Here is a 16,663-nt window from a genome sequence, read left to right as displayed (position 1 = left end):
CAAAGGTAAGCTGTTGGCCAAACAGTCAATTGTTTTCTGGGGTGCACAAAGCACAATATAACTAACTGGGTAGAGAAAGCGGTTGTTCCACTGTACTCAGCTTTGGAGTGGCCTCATCTTAAGTACTCTGCAGTTCTGGAGTCAACAATACAACATCATATAAAAATACTGGAATGTATCCAAATGACAGCAAAAAAGATGATGAAAGAACTAGAGGACATGACTTACGAGGAACAGCTGAGTATACTATGTTTTGCTTTGAGAGACTGAGGGGTACCCTCATTGCTGTTTATAACCTCTGCTTGAAGGGGGAGTGGAGATGGAGGTGCTGATCTCTCTGGTGTCTGATAATAGGATATGGGGGAACGGCTTGAAGCTGCATGGGGTGAAATTCAAGCTAGGTATTCACGGAGAGTGTGGTCAAGCACTGGAACAAACTCTCCAAGGAAGTCACTGGGGTCTCAAGCCTGTTAGTGTCCAAATGGTGCTTAGACAACTATCTTATATATTTGGTTTAACTTTTAGATACACCTTTGTGGAGTCAGGAGTTCTATTTGTCGATCTTCATGAGTCCTTTATAAGTCAGTCCTTTATGTCCTGAGATATGATTTTATGAACTATGTGAAAGTTTCAAATAAGAGGACACCTCCATAAAACAAGGTTGAGACATAACTGGCAGATGGTTTCAGCTTTTTAATAAATGCAAGTAATTAATACCATTTATGTGTATAAAATACACTTGCAACATTGTCTTCAGTAAATAGAAATGCTATGAAAACATGACACAGTTTATGAAAGGATAGATAAAGTCACTTAAAATGACTTAAAGTCACAAGGAGAACTGCTGCTATGAAGAGAAAATGCTATGAAATTTATTGGGAACTGAACTGGTGGGACCCGCTGAATTTTAATTTCAGTATTTTGTCTCATTCAAATATTGAAGTTTCTTTCAGTAGAAGGAAATGCATGGGTAGTTCTAGATATGTTAAAAATAATTGGCAGAGCTCACTGAAATTAGTTGCAGATGACATTTTTTAGAAATCTGAAGTTTATGCCTGTCAGTCATGGCAGATGTCAAATTAGAGACCAAATGGAGGTTCTTGACTATTGTATTGTTGCAAGTGACTGTATCTATGGTTTTGTTTTGCCCGAAAAAAGGAAAAATACAGTTCCGGCATAGACTGACCTCCAGCTTCTTTATGCAACTGCATTGTTCATTTTAATATATGCAATAAGCTGTTGACAGCCTGTCACATTTTCATAGAATTACTGCAGGAATTTTTCTTGGGAGGTAAAGAGGAACAGGAAAACATTCAATATATAAGAAGAAGAAATCAAAGAACAACGTATCCTAGAAAATCTTAAGGACTTTGTGAATTTGTATTTTCTTACTTGAAAAGAAATTAAAATTCTTCTTTTTGTTCCTTTCCCAACCCTCAAAAATAAACACTTCCCCCCCTCCCTTCCTCCCTCCACCCCCCCCACCCCAAGATAGATTAACCTAATTTTTGACTTGTGAATTGCACCAAAAAATGATTGTATGCTTAGTTGCTTTTCTCTTTGAAGGTCTTGCTCAGTCTGGCTCCTGGGGTTGCTTTGATGAATTCAATCGTATTGATTTACCAGTGCTATCAGTAGCTGCACAGCAAATAGCAATTGTGTTGACATGTAAGAAGAAACGTAAAAAAAGGTTTATTTTTACTGATGGAGACAATGTAGAAATGAACCCAGAATTTGGCATCTTTCTTACTATGGTAAGTATTCAGTAAGTTTCTAATATACCAGTGATGACTGTACAATAATTGAGTCTAACTGGGTACTTGCTAACTCTTATGTCATTCAGTTCTTAGAAGTAACTCACTGATAATTTGAGAACATTGAGCATTGCTGCAAACGCAGTTTACAGGGTCTTGTTTCGATAATGTCAAGCACATACAACTGACAAATGCAGGCAGCACCACAAATACAAGTCATCTCAATTTCAGATTTCTTCTACATGCCAAATTCTGGCTCCCAAAGTATGCTTTTTGCTACAACTACAGAAAAATTGCTATAGAGATATAGGTAGGAGTAGCTAGTAAAAATAGGACTTAAAAGACAAACTCAGATTTGAAATGCTTAGGTGGAACATTTTTAATATCTCATTGTTATAAAAGAGGCAAAAATTCTGTAGAGATATAGCGGTAAGTCTGCATGGGAATTAATTTTGACACATGACTTAAAACCAACAAATTATTTTTACCTATCAAGATGGCATATTCCTTTGCTGATTCTTCTGTTTGTATGAGGTGCACTCAACTTCAACATATGTTTTTCCTCTCCAGAATCCAGGATATGCTGGGCGGCAAGAACTTCCTGAAAACTTGAAGATCAATTTCCGTTCAGTGGCTATGATGGTTCCTGATCGTCAGATCATAATTCGTGTTAAATTGGCTAGTTGTGGTTTCATTGCTAATGCTGTGTTGGCAAGGAAATTCTTTACACTGTACAAGCTGTGTGAAGAACAGCTGTCAAAGCAGGTGATTATATTCATATGGTGCAACCTGATTATTTTAGGGAAAAACTATCTGTGAAGTCACAAAATATTCATGTGAAGAATAAGGAAAGGTTCACGCTCACTAAGTAAGCTAAGAGTCACTTGCACTTTAGTAATGCAGCCCTCTGCTGTCCTGGAAGATTAACTCCTACTGCAGGTCGTCGGTGCAAGGATCGGGCTTTCATGCAGAACACTGCTTATTATTAAGATTTAGTTTTAATGAATGGTGATGGCTGAGACAAATAACAGTCATAAAGCCAAAAAATAGCTGATGGATGTTTGCAGGCAGTTGAAACACATGTACCACTTCTCCTACGTATCCATCCGTGTCTTAAATATAAGTAAGAACTGTTTCATTCCTATTAACTTTGGGAAAATCTTCCCAAACTTCGCATATCTTCTAGGTGCACTATGATTTTGGCTTGCGGAATATATTGTCTGTGCTGCGTACACTGGGAGCAGCAAAAAGAGCAAATCCCAGAGATACTGAATCTACCATCGTCATGCGTGTTCTGAGAGATATGAACCTGTCTAAACTAGTAAGTTCTGAGGACCTGACAAATAATTTAAACTGCTCTTTGGAGCTATGTGATCATTAGAAGTTGTATGTGACCTTTACACTGAAGCTAGGTTGGAAATGTTTCATTCTCTGAGTGGAACATTTTGGCTGGGATGGAGATGAATTTCTCACAGTACCCTGTGTGGGACTGAGGAGGGAGTGAGTTTTCTGTTGCTTGAGTTTCTACCTGGGTTTAACCTTGAACTGTTCAGAATTATTTTTTACATATCCTGCTACATTTAGAAGACAGTAACAAAATAAATGTCTATGCAGAAACTTGTTTAGAAACTTCGTGCTTAAGTATTTAGTCACTCTTTAAAGAATCTGTTATTTGTAGTAATGAGTAGCATTTCACCTGTCTAAATAGCTAACAACCCTCTTCTGTTTCTATGATACATAATTTTTTTTTTACACCAAATAAAATAGACAATTTTCTAAATGCTGTTGCTAAAATCTACTATAAGAAATTCAGTCTGCATGTTAATGGTTTATTTTGACAAATAGAAGCATTGTATGGTCTCTTTCTGTTGTGTCCTGCTAATGTTTAGTGCCTAGAGGATTATTATAGGTGGTTCCTTATGTTCTCAAGCATTTCTTTGCATCTTCAGGATTTAGGGATTGTTCTTTCTAAAGTTGATAAAATAAATGGAATAGGTTTTAATCTGTGTGGATTTTTGTTTTCCCTGATTTTCACTAGATTGATGAAGACGAACCCTTATTTCTGAGTTTAATTGAAGATCTGTTTCCAGACATCCAGCTTGATAAAGCAGGCTATCCTGAACTTGAAGCAGCCATTGACAAACAGGTGATGTTTCTCATGATTTGTGGTGCTCTGGTATAGCTGTCATGAAGTGACGTCTAAGAAAATTCTTGCTGTGGAGTCTATCTAGCTGGCAATATTATATTTTACTATTTAAACTTTTCCATAAATCTTTACCACTGGCATAGTATTACTAAGCTTATTCTTCAGGAGGTCACTGAATTGGGATTATAGTGTCCTGTGGTTTTCTTGAGTCAAATCTGAAAAATGCATGTATATGATCTTGCCTTATGTGACCCACGATTTAATATTTCTCTAAAGTCCTGACAATTAGAATATTAATTTGAGAAAAGATTTACTTAAAATTACATCTCTTTTATTTAATTTCCCATTAGGTGTTTGTAATACTTCAGTAGGGCCAACTTAAGAATATAATGTATATATATATTATAGATATATTATAGGTATATCTAATAGATACATGATAATGTACATAGAGGCTAGTTTACCTTATTTTTCTGAATGTGTATTTGAATGCCAAATATATCTCCTTTTTTCAACAGGTTTTTTTTTAATATACATAGAGCCTTTACAAAGAGTATAGTAACCTGTTGATGATATATCTATATCTATCTATCTATCTGTCTGTGTATTTATCTATCTATATCTAAAGGCATCAAAATATGTTTTGTGCTCTAAAATAATAGTAATTTGCTTTTCTGTCACTGCCTCTTAGGTGGAGGAATCTGGCCTTGTTTGTCATCCTCCTTGGAAACTGAAAGTTATCCAGCTTTTTGAAACCCAGAGAGTAAGGCATGGATTGATGACACTAGGACCTAGTGGTGCAGGAAAAACTACCTGCATCCACACCTTAATGAAAGCAATGACAGGTATATTAGTACTTTATATTGTAAACTGTTACTGAACTGTTACACTGTAAGCTTTAAGCCCCATTGTTTCTTCTCAGAAAAAAATTGCTTCACTTTGAGAATATATTACTGAAGAATGAGTTTGTATGGTGAGATACTGATTATTTCAGCAGCTTAAAAATGGCTGACATTCAAAACTGTATGTTTCATGTCCTTTTTTCCATATTATCATACTTTTATCAGAAGTTCTTATTCTAGATGGACTAACAAAGAGGAATACAGTCTAGGCAGGCAGCACAGACAAGTGATTAAAGCATCTCCGGGGTTTTGCTGAGGAAATGCTGGAACGTTTTGCTAATCAGAAGTATTTATGTCTTTTTGAACACAACGCATAAGACAGGGTCTTTGAAATATAAAAGAACTGGTTTTATAACCATAAATTCCTGGTTTAGACAGTGATAAAATCTTCAAGGGTATTAATTTTGTGTCCTGGCTGGAGGCTTGAAGACTGTGTGTAGTTTTCTTGTCATCTGTATTTCTAAACAAAAATATTAGTTGAAGAATATCTGCTTGATCTTATTAAAATAAAAGGTCATAGCTTGGGGAGAAAAACATCTCTTTTGAGGTAAGCTTGTGTTATCCCATTTTACTGGTTGCTTATATGATTTTCCAGAAGTAAATAATTTCTGTAAAAAATAGTTCAGCAAGTCTCATACATGCAGTAATGTGCTGTGCTTAAGAAACACTGTAAGCTCTACATTGCAGTGGAAATGACTGTTCCATTTAGGAAAAAAACGAGAAAGAACAAAGTTGAATTGCACAGTTTTCCTCCCTTTTTTTTTTTTTCTAGCACTGAGATGTGAACTACTACCATGATAAAGTCACCTCACCACTTTTTTCAAAGCTGATCTTCTCACACAACCTCATGAAATGTTAAACTGATCCATCAGGCTTCTGTGTTACATGTTAGCAAAATCTGATGATAACAAAGTTATTTTAAAATAAGTGATTTTTTCAGCTCTTTCTTTCAATATCTTACTACTGGCTCCTGCTTACATTTTAATATTGTTTTTTTTAAAGATGTCCAACATAATAGTTTTTAAGCTGCTTTTATCTTGCTAACAAGATAAAAAATAAAGGTTACATGGTCATGGTATGCCTAGATAAAATTTGTCTAAGAGAATTCACAAGAATATGTCAATATTGTATATTTTACCTGTTCTAAGATGTAGGCAAGGGCACAGAAGGGCAAAATAATCAATCATCTGTCTGCTATTTATTCATTGGGTTTTAAAAATGTGCATCCAAACTGAATGTTTTAAAGCTCTACTGTTTGATAAGCCTTCAAAATATTAAACTAAACCTTGAATAAATTTCATCCTGCTGCTTTTCTGTTCCAAATGAAGCTATGAAATATGAATTGAATAGTCAAAACTTTCAGAACGTCATTTTACTTTTTTGATGTCTTCAATTAATGAATTTTGTATAGCAAGAGAAGTTTTTCAAGTAAATACACATGTTCTTATAATCATAAATACATATTAAAGCACATATTTGTGTGTGATGGGTTTGAGTTTGTCTAAGTTCTCTTACTGCTGAAAAGAAATATAAAAACTAACTGATGGTCTGCCTTCATAGATTGTGGACAGCCACATCGTGAAATGAGAATGAATCCTAAAGCTATAACTGCTCCACAAATGTTTGGGCGCCTTGATGTGGCAACAAATGATTGGACAGATGGAATATTTTCAGCGCTCTGGAGAAAAACTTTAAGAGCAAAGAAAGGTATGGTGGTGGGTTGACCTTGTCTGGACTTCAGGTGCCCACAAAGTTGCACTATAACTCCTTTGCCCAGCTGGGCAGGGGAGAGAAAATAAATAGAAAACAACTCATAGATTGAGATAAATCAGTTTACTAAAGTAAAAACAAAAAATTTGCACAAGCAAAGAGAAAAAAAAGGATTGTTCTCAGCTTCCCATCAGCAAGCAAAGTTCAGCCACTTCCCCGGAAGCAGGGCTTCAGCACACTTAGAGATTGCTCCGGAAAGCAAACATTGTAAACAACAGAAGCTCCACCCTCCTCCTTTCCTTAGCTTTTATATCTGAGCAGATGTCATATGGCATGGATATCCCTTTGGATATTTTGGATCAACTGACCTGATGTCATCCCCTCCCAGGACCTTGCTCACCCCCAACCCCTTGATGTGGGGAATATTGAGAGACAGAGCTGATGCTGTGCCACTGCTGCTCAGCAGTACCCAGGACTCTGGTGTGTTATCAACACCTTTCCAGCCACCAACGCAGAGCACAGCACTGTTTAGGGCTGCTATGGGGAAAGGAACTCCAGCTCAGCCAAACCCAATACAGATATAATGAAAAAGGCTTCCATTCAAAATAAAACAGAAAAGAAAAAGCTTCAGGAAAACTTTATAAAGCACAGTAATAGATTTTTTTTTTCTTATATGGAAGCATTGAAAAATTGCTGGAAGAACTTCTGTCCCTTTTAAAGTCTCTATTCTAAATGCTTTGTGTTCAGATAGTGTAGTGTAAGAAATACTACTTCACTGCATTTACTGAATTCTCTCTTTTGTATATTAGGCCCTCATGTGGAAGGAAAGTGGAAGGTAAAAGTCAGTTGCCCCAGTAGTGGTGTCCTATAAAAATTTTGATGCTGTCAGGATTTCTACGTGTTCTTCAGCTGCCTTACTAAAAGGAAATAAATCTCATCAGTTGTGTCATACCAGCTAGCCCTGCATATCATAGTCCATCTCAAATGGCACTAGATAATTCTGTTTAGGCTGCCAATTTCTGCCTAAAATTATGCTGACATATATTCTTAGACTGCTGTTTAAACTAAATGAGTGGCCTTGATAGTTTAATGCTAGATGGCTTCTTCCTTTTTTTGTCTGAAAATTAGTATGCAATCTTATCATTATGCCTTAGAAGAAAAAAATAAAAGAAAATCCTAACACTTGTTGCACTATTTTCATACAAAAATTCTTAGTCTTCAGAACTAGATACTTTTAAAATAGAAAATGCTTTTAAATTAAATTTTGGTAGGCTTGTTTCAAATCTAGAAATATAACACCCTTGAGAATGTAACATAGCATTGACTATTGATTTTTTTATCTTTTCCTTCAAGATGAAATATATATTAGCACAGTCATATAACTTCCTCAGATTTACTCCGTAAGAGTTCTGTAATATCTCTTTATGAGTCAGACTCCAGACCATCTCATGCTTGAGATGCCTGAACTGTAGCTATAAAAACCCTCATATAAAAAGTTTATCATCTGTTTCATATCACCTTGTTTCAATGCTAGCAAAGCTCCAAGCCACCTAGGCCTTCATAATAAACACCAACTCTGAAGGCAGAAAGACAGTCTCTGGCTAAACAGACGTCTAGCAATGCACAGTTGGGCAGTCTGCTCCCTAAGGGTTGGGCAGCCAGGAGACAAGGTGGGGTCTTTTTCCAGCCAGGGTCTGTTGCTCTGTACCTAAGTGAGGCAAGCAAAACAGACCCAGACCCTCCTAGGAAACAGAGGCAGGCTTTAAAATACCTTTCTATTAGTAAATGGAAAGCAATAACAAAACTTAAAAGGAAGATGGATCAAGTTTAGGGACAGAACAAATGACAAGAATCTTTCCCTAATGGACATCTTTTACTTATGACAGAGTGCATGCTATTTGAAAGAGTGTTTTTTCAAGTTTTCCTTTCATTTAATTTCTCTACATTTATAAAACTCTTTGAAAATGAATGGTATTTAAATATATCTGTAGTTGTTTTCTCCTTTATGTTGTTTCATGTAACTTGAAATAAACCTAATTTATTACAGTCTTGAAGACTGAATCCATAAAACGTTTTCAGAGTATTAAAACCTGGTGACTTATGCTGGTGGCACTTTATATTCTGAAGATTGGATAATTATTATTTATAGGTGACAAAATGAAGTACCCAACTGAAATGGAGTGATGGAAATGGTAATTGTATTAAAAGCTGAGATGGTAGCTGTGTGCATGAATTCAGAATTAGTTAAAAATTTATTTGCAGAAGTAAGGAATTGGTCCTTGAAAGAAACTAACACTTCATCCATAGGTCTTTTTGTCTGTTATGTTGCATTATAGGTGACCATATCTGGATAGTTCTTGATGGTCCAGTTGATGCTATTTGGATTGAGAATCTTAATTCTGTCCTGGATGACAACAGGACTCTTACACTAGCGAACGGTGATCGGATACCTATGGCACCAAATTGCAAAATAGTCTTTGAGCCTCATAATATTGATAACGCTTCTCCAGCAACAGTTTCAAGAAATGGGATGGTGTTCATGAGCTCATCAGTTCTCACCTGGAGTCCTATCCTTGAGGTAGAACAGCTAAGTGTCTGTATATGCATTGAAAGTTTTACTGGTTACTTCTTCAACACTTCACTCATTACTGTAGGACCTATTTTTGTGCCTTTTGCTATGAAATTCCTTTTCCTGTGTATGAACTTCTAGGTCAGTACTTAAAATAGCAATGTTTCTGGTAGTTGATACAAGAGTGGATAATTTTTTTAAGGAACATAGTTAACATATTACACTTTTAAGAATATGCCAATTTTACTTTGGGACAAATTTCTAATTAAAAGTGTTTTATGCAATTGAAGGAAAATTCAGTTTTTAAAACACTAACTGCCTGGTAGCCCATAGTACAGCTTCAGACCAAGGAGGACAAAAGAGTAGAGTTGATTCAGGGAACTTTAAATCCACAAGAAAATAGAAATTCTCTTGGTATTTCTTAAAATTTTTTGTAGTTGGGATTTAGATCCAGAAATAAAGTCAATGAAGGATCAAAACATGTAATTTTTCAATTGATGTTGTTACTTGCTTGTCTGTTAACATACCTGGAAGCAAAGTATCTGAAAAACCAGGCAGTGGTTACTGTCTCTCTGGCATGGAATGAATAATTCAGAAAAACAGAACATGTTTCAGGTGTGTTTTAGAGTCAAAAACCACCATATAACATATTGAAATATATCAAAGTGATTTATAAAGTACTTTTTTTTCTTTTATATGTCATCTTTCATCTTCCAAAACCCAGTAAGAATAAATCCTAATCTTGACAGAATGCTTGTAACAATATAGTGAATGACAAATTCTGAGACGTGAGCACACTGCTTTTTTTTCATGTAGCAAAAATCTTGGTAAAGATGAAACATGAGAGTTCCCAAGGATCTACCAATGTTCCATAGTAATATATTTCAACAAAGCTTTCAGCTTTTACTTCCAGTTTTCTTTCCTTTTAAGAAAGCAATAGAGACAGTAGCAGTTGAAAAAAAGTTGGTTTCTCATTTTTTCCCCTTAAGCCCTATATTGCCTTAGAAATTTATCAATGAAGTACACTACTCAGAATTAATACTTAAAAAAAATTAATTTTTTTTCTCTGTATTTCTTCTTGTCTAGGCTATGTTGTTGAGAATGTTTGGTTAACATTATTTTGCTTTGATAAATGTGGTCTGTCTCCTGAATATCAAAAATGAAAAGTTTCTCCTGCATGGCTAAGATACTCATTGCTGTGATCATACAGATAATTACTTAATTACTTTCCCCTGAAACCCACATATATTTCACTATAATTCCGAATTAAATTCCTTTATATGGGATTTAAACTTTAAGGTGGGATTTCCTGTTTATGAAATTGGAACACCATCCAGGAGTTTGTATTGTGTTTGCTTCCCTGTTTTACAGACTCAAAAGGACAAAAATTTATTACTAAAAGCTAACAGACTAAATTTTCTAACAGACTAAAATTTACTGTCCTCCTTCCTAGAATGTATCACATGAACAAGTTTTTTAAAGATGAATGTCTTACAGTCTCATTCAGTCATTTCATTTCCTAAATCAAATAGGATACCATTGGAAAATGCAACAAATCCTCACCTAGTTAGTGTTGCTTAACTAATCCTATGAAAATACAGGTGGCCTCACATTAACTTTCAGATGTCATCCTTTTGTAGTGATTACTCTATGTTATTCTCAGATTTCTTATTTCTTTAACCCGTAAGGGTCCTCATGCTTGTAAGTTTTATATAGCTTGCTGTTTATAAGCAGATCCCTTGTCCCTAAATCCTTGATTTGTCTGGCAACAGAGGAAAATTGGCTTGTGGCACTGCCTAGAACCACTGTCCTTAGCAAATTAGAGGTTTCAACCCAGACAGAAATTGAAAGAGACAGTATGCTGTAGTCCAAGCCCTGAGTGCAAGGCAGTGCCTGGTGCCTCTCTTTGGGACTGGAGGCAGTGGAGCTCTTCTGGGAAAAGTGAAGCCAGGGGACGTGTTTTGGTGAGCAGAAATCACCAAGGTAAGGAAGGCTGTAAATGTGTAATTTCTGGCAACAGATACAGGGTTTCTTTTCCACCTGTGGATCTGAAATGGCCGGTCAGGTACAATGCCCTGAAAATAGGTGAGGAGACAGCAAGACCTAATAGGGAAGGCACCAGAATCCTGCTTAAGCTTAACCCACTAGGAGGAAAAGAAACGAGGTTGTTGTTAGATAATCCTTCCTGTGTTGGAAACACCCGTTTCCTGTTGACTTGTTGCAAACTTGGAGGTTTGCTGCTTGTGAAGAAGTAAGGGTTGCTGCAGAGGGCTGATACTATATTTTTCTAGTAGTGTCTGAAACTTTTATTTAATGATATTAAATCACATGGAATTTTCTGTTCAGTCACAGGTCTCTGCAACACTTAAAAATCATCACTAATTCATTTGATGAGTTCCTTTGCCAAGTCCAAAATATTTGTAGTCCTATTATGAAAAAAGTGTCTAACAAGTTTCGTAAAAAATTGTCTGGCAAAACTTCAGTTTTACCAATGCAAATACATGCAGTCAATACAAGTGCCTTATGTATGTTACTGCCAAGTTTTACTTTTTTTAAAATTATTTAAACTAATATGGATACTCAGGAAAGTGTAAGTATAATTTATGAATCTAGGACAGTGGCTCCCCTGAGATTTCACTTGTGTTATTCCTTTCTGTGCTTACAACACTGTATAGGGCCTACTGATGTTAGGTTCTCACAGCTCTGCCTCCTTGCATTGCTTAGTTTGCAGACAACCACTTCTTGAATGCTAAAGATTGTGCTAAAGATTCAGCTGCAAAGACAGCAGAGAGAAAATAATTTTATTTTGCATTGATTGTCACTCAAGATTTACCTCCTCACAAGTGAGATGCAGGCTAAATTTAGTTGTGTTGAAGATTTGTATGAAACTAGTTTTCCTTAATCCATAACCTGATGGTTTTAGTATATTTTGGTGGTAGAAACAGACTAAAGAAAATAAACTTTTTTTTTTTTTTTTTCAAATTTTGGATTACATAAGCAAAATTATGTTCAATTCACCATGAAGTAACCTTTCCAACTTCTCTTCCTTTCCCCCTTACAAAATTTGCTATAAAATTGCAGTCTATTGTTATTTGTAATTTGATAATAAATGCTATTTAATTAATAGCATTTCTTTGGGTTTTGGTTTGGTCTTACATCATAGATAAAATGTCTTGATGGCTTTTTCAGTATACCTCCCTTTAAATCTACTTTGTAATGCAATACACTTCATATTCCAACAGGTCAGGGCAGATGTTAACCTTGCTGATTCTCAGATGATGAAAGAAACAGTATTCATTGATATTTCAGAAGAACTTTAAAACATGATTAAAGATAAATATGGGTAACTCAGGGAGTTGTTGTATATATTTTTATTTTCAATCCTTACCAGTTGCAAACAAATAAATATAGCTGCCTACTTGGATGCATTATTATGACATATGTAACTTCCAAGTTCAGTGAAATAGTTCTCAAGTTCATGTTGCTGTTCTCATGTAATGTGCTTCTTAAGCAGTTTTTGCAAAGAAATGAAAGGTATTTGATCCATTACTCATCAACCTTCCCTAAAGCAAATGCATCTTATCAGCTTTACTGCTAACCCCTAATATTTTTTGAACAATCAGTGAATTTTGGATATCTGTTTTAAATACTTCTGCCTTTTAATTTTTATCACTTTGTTTTCCACCTACCCATTTCTAGAAAGGTTTTTCATATATATACTTATTTGTAATCAGTCTCAAAGTTTGTTTACTTTGGGAAGTTAAAGTAGAATTTCAAAATATTATGAAGGTAATAGAAAGGATAATAGAAGCACAATATAGTTGAGTTTGGAAAGAACCTCTAGAGGTAATATTGAATACAACATTAGTCAAGTCAATCTAGAGGAGGTTGCTGAAGTCTGTGTCCTGTTGAGTTCTGAGATGGAGACTTCAGGAGCTCACTGAGAAGCCTGTTCCAGCTTTAACTACTCTCATAAGAGCAAAGCATCCTATGTTTAAAGCAAATTTATTTGATTTCAATTTGTTCCCAATTTCATTTTGAGTTTTGGGGAAGAATCTGCAAGTGTTTTTGCTGGTGATTGTATTTAATGTAGGAAATATATTTATGGGATGTAAATGAGAAGCATTCTACCCTGCAGACGAGAGAAAACTTCAAGGTAACACCAAGAATCACGTTATTACTTTTAATTAAAGGCATCAAAGAACGACTCCTGTTCTATGATCTTAAGAAAAGGGTAGTTTACCTAGGTTGTGTTTATCCAACGTTACAAATACTGAGATACACAATAAGGACACTACACACACCAGCAGACCTCCCCCTTATATCCTGATTTTTTTTTGTACATCTGCCAGATCTTTCAGGTTATCCTCCTCCCCGTTAGAAATAACGTGTAGAATAAATCAAAATTGTGTTCCATACATATTGTTTGGTTTCTTTGTAGAATTTTTGGATACATTTCATAACTGTTGTGATTAAAAAATACCTGAAAATAATAATTTTTGTGCTGTTAAACACAATTTTTTCTTTTCAGTTCTCTTAATCTTTAACATCCAGTAGGAATTATGCATACTTGGGTAAAATTTGACCTTCTGTTAATTAAACCCTGCCCAATGGGCAGGGAAACTTAACTCCCCCCCCGACCTCTCCCTTCTCCCATTCTGCCCCGAAGAAATCAACATTCCATGCTTCCCGAACCTTTTGAATTACTGTACTTGAATTCATTGAGACTTGCATTGGGAACTAAATTTATGCTTTGCAACAGGGATTTTTGAAAAAATGTTCCTTCCAAGAGGCTGAAATTCTACGTCAGCTATATTCTTCATCATTCTCAGACTTGTACCGCTTCAGCATTCAGTCTCTCCATTGCAAGACTGAGATGTTGGAAGCCTTTGTGATTATGCAGAGCATTAATATGCTGCAGGGCCTTATCCCAGCTAAGGTAGGTAATGTGAATGTTTTTCCATTTACTTAACATATTGCAGATAATTTTAAGTAACAAAGTTTTGTGAAGAGGGATTCTTTGATGACTTGGAATGTCAAAGGAGATGCAGGTTCGTAAGGAATGCCTTTTGTTTCTTTAGAAAATAATAGCTGGGATGTGACCTCTTTTTCAATTTCACATTTGGATTTGATGTTAAGCACTGGTTTACATTGAGCACATGGAGCATGCATTGAGAGTTTTCCTTTTTTTTTTTTTTTTGCGTGATTTGTTAACAGTTTATATTGCTTCTGTCTGATCACTGAAGACATCTCTAAATTTATATATGACTGAAGACTTCTAACCTCATGTTACTAATGATTATCAAGTAGAGTTTTCAGGCTGTTGAAAATTAAAACCTAACTTGATCCTTCAGGAGCAAAGTGGGGAACTGACTCCAAAATACTTGGAAAGGCTGTACATCTTCTCTCTCATGTGGAGCGTAGGAGCATTGCTAGAGCTGGAGGACAGATGCAAAATGGAATATTGGCTTCGACAACATGCAACAATAAAGCTTGATCTTCCCTGTATCCCAGAAGGCAGTGAAGATACAATGTTTGATTTTTATGTGGCATCTGATGGTTAGTAACTCAGCAGGGTGATATGGGGTAAAATTAAAAAGTTATTTTATAATTGTGCTTTTTTTTTTAAGAGAATTAATTCAGAAGTATTTTATAGCTTACCTTCTTTTGTGACCCTTAGCAAGTTTTTTTTAATGGCTATGCTTTACTGGTGGTGTTGTGTTTAGGGTTTTCCCTGTTTCCAGTGAAAAGTCAGAATGTGGATATATTGCTACAAAAGCTGCATGGACTTTGTGGTGATGATTTGTCAAGTGAACATATAATCCTTGTTGTTGTCATAATTTATGTAGGAAGAAGAGTAAGCCTCTTAGATACAACTTGAGGGATTCTATGATTATATGATTCTATAAATTTTAGTCTGAATGCACAGAGAGGGATTACTGTACGTGAGACAGAAGCATAGACAGATGAGTGAACTGAATGGAAAATAAAGGAAGTGATGATGCCTAATATTTCTAAAACATTAATTTATTTCTTATTAGGTACATGGATGCACTGGAATACACACATTGAAGAGTATGTATATCCCAGTAGTGGTACCCCAGAGTATGATTCAATTCTTGTGCCTAATGTTGACAATGTGAGAATGGATTTCCTTATTGAAACCATAGCAAAACAGGGCAAGGTACTTTTTCTATAGCTCATATCAAAGCACTGCCAAGAGAACACATGATAAAAGTTTTGGATTAGCAATGAAATATTATGTTATTGAAAAGGAAGGACTTGATTTTTTTAAAGATATAAGATGGTATATCCAGAAGCTATTTTCATGCAAATATGCTTGAACTCTTGAATAGTCACTGCTTCCAGACTTTGGTTTTCCCTCGCCCCTTTGTTCTGTAGTGGAAATAATTGTAATTACGCTGAGATCAGGTCAGAATGGAACCAATATTTTAATATACTAATGTGAGAGGGAGAAGCACATAGGTCAGGAGGCTTATATCTGACTCTGCTGATTGAACTCTGCCAGCATGGGGCAGTTACAGAATTTATATAGCTTTAGGTTATGAAACCCTATTCTCCACCAAAACTGTGTCACATAAGCAATTGAAATTTTACAGATACTGAGTCTCTACATGATTAAACCCTTTTCCAAATAATTAACTCCTTTCCTTGTTAGTGTGATTGTGCTGGATGACATGGCCATTAACTGCAAACATTTTTAACTTGTCAGGCCTGCAAAAATCTATGAGACATTAACTATTTTACTTCTACTCTCTCATGGAGAGTTCACTTTACATAACTTTTTTAGTTTCTTTTCTGTTTAAAAGCTCAATGGGACTGTTGAGTCTTTGCCAAGATACACAGCTCTTGTGTTTCATCTTATTTCGATGTTGTCTTTGTCTAGGCTGTCCTACTAATTGGTGAGCAAGGAACTGCAAAGACTGTTATAATCAAAGGTTTTATGTCAAATTATAACTCTGAAAGGCACATAACTAAGAGTTTGAATTTTTCATCTGCAACAACCCCATTAATTTTTCAGGTATAGTAGTGATTAATCTTCTCATACAAGATGGTTGGATTCAGAGAATATTCTGATAATTTGCCAGGAGGATGCTTCTGAAAGTGATTCTGAACAATAAAAAAGAACCCGTTCAAATGGCCCAAGCATTCTAATGCATGATTTAAGACTTCTGCAAAAAAATCGTTCCTTTCAACTTTTTCAGTACCTATTGATCTGTTCTTGGACTTTTACAATAACATGTCTATTATTGTGTTCATCCTATTATGTTTTTGTGTCAAATGTGTCCATTCTCACCAACTGGGAAGAGCTGTTAGATTTCACTAAACACCATGGGTAAAATAAGTGCTACCCACAACAATCTGTCATTAAAAGTGGGCTGTCTGCAATTTAAGTTTTAGTCATTACAATTACTCATTAAAAAAGTAACACATGCAGTGCAGCTGCCCTACATAAAATTATGAATGCTTAAATCCCAAACTGTACTGCCTGTCCAGAATTTCTACCAAGCCAATTTGAATTATTTCAAGTGTCTTTAACCTCCTGGCAATATATTTGGGA

General features: G+C 35.5%; 1 protein-coding gene across 10 annotated transcripts in view; it reads left to right on the top strand.

Moving 5' to 3' along the window:
• DNAH5 (dynein axonemal heavy chain 5) overlaps nucleotides 1-16,663 on the top strand; it is a 137,699-nt gene that overhangs the window by 72,701 nt on the left and 48,335 nt on the right. For all 10 annotated transcript variants that reach the window (XM_068196837.1, XM_068196830.1, XM_068196833.1 and 7 more), the window contains 11 exons: nucleotides 1,567-1,754; nucleotides 2,325-2,519; nucleotides 2,941-3,075; nucleotides 3,793-3,900; nucleotides 4,592-4,745; nucleotides 6,363-6,509; nucleotides 8,849-9,090; nucleotides 13,844-14,020; nucleotides 14,436-14,640; nucleotides 15,123-15,265; nucleotides 15,989-16,123. In XM_068196837.1, coding sequence (XP_068052938.1) covers nucleotides 1,567-1,754; nucleotides 2,325-2,519; nucleotides 2,941-3,075; nucleotides 3,793-3,900; nucleotides 4,592-4,745; nucleotides 6,363-6,509; nucleotides 8,849-9,090; nucleotides 13,844-14,020; nucleotides 14,436-14,640; nucleotides 15,123-15,265; nucleotides 15,989-16,123 — 1,829 coding nt within the window. The remainder of the gene's footprint in view (nucleotides 1-1,566; nucleotides 1,755-2,324; nucleotides 2,520-2,940; nucleotides 3,076-3,792; nucleotides 3,901-4,591; nucleotides 4,746-6,362; nucleotides 6,510-8,848; nucleotides 9,091-13,843; nucleotides 14,021-14,435; nucleotides 14,641-15,122; nucleotides 15,266-15,988; nucleotides 16,124-16,663) is intronic.

Source organism: Anomalospiza imberbis, chromosome 1 (genome assembly GCF_031753505.1).
Source record: "Anomalospiza imberbis isolate Cuckoo-Finch-1a 21T00152 chromosome 1, ASM3175350v1, whole genome shotgun sequence".
Lineage (NCBI taxonomy): Eukaryota > Metazoa > Chordata > Aves > Passeriformes > Viduidae > Anomalospiza > Anomalospiza imberbis.
This window is presented reverse-complemented; position numbering and strand designations above follow the sequence as displayed.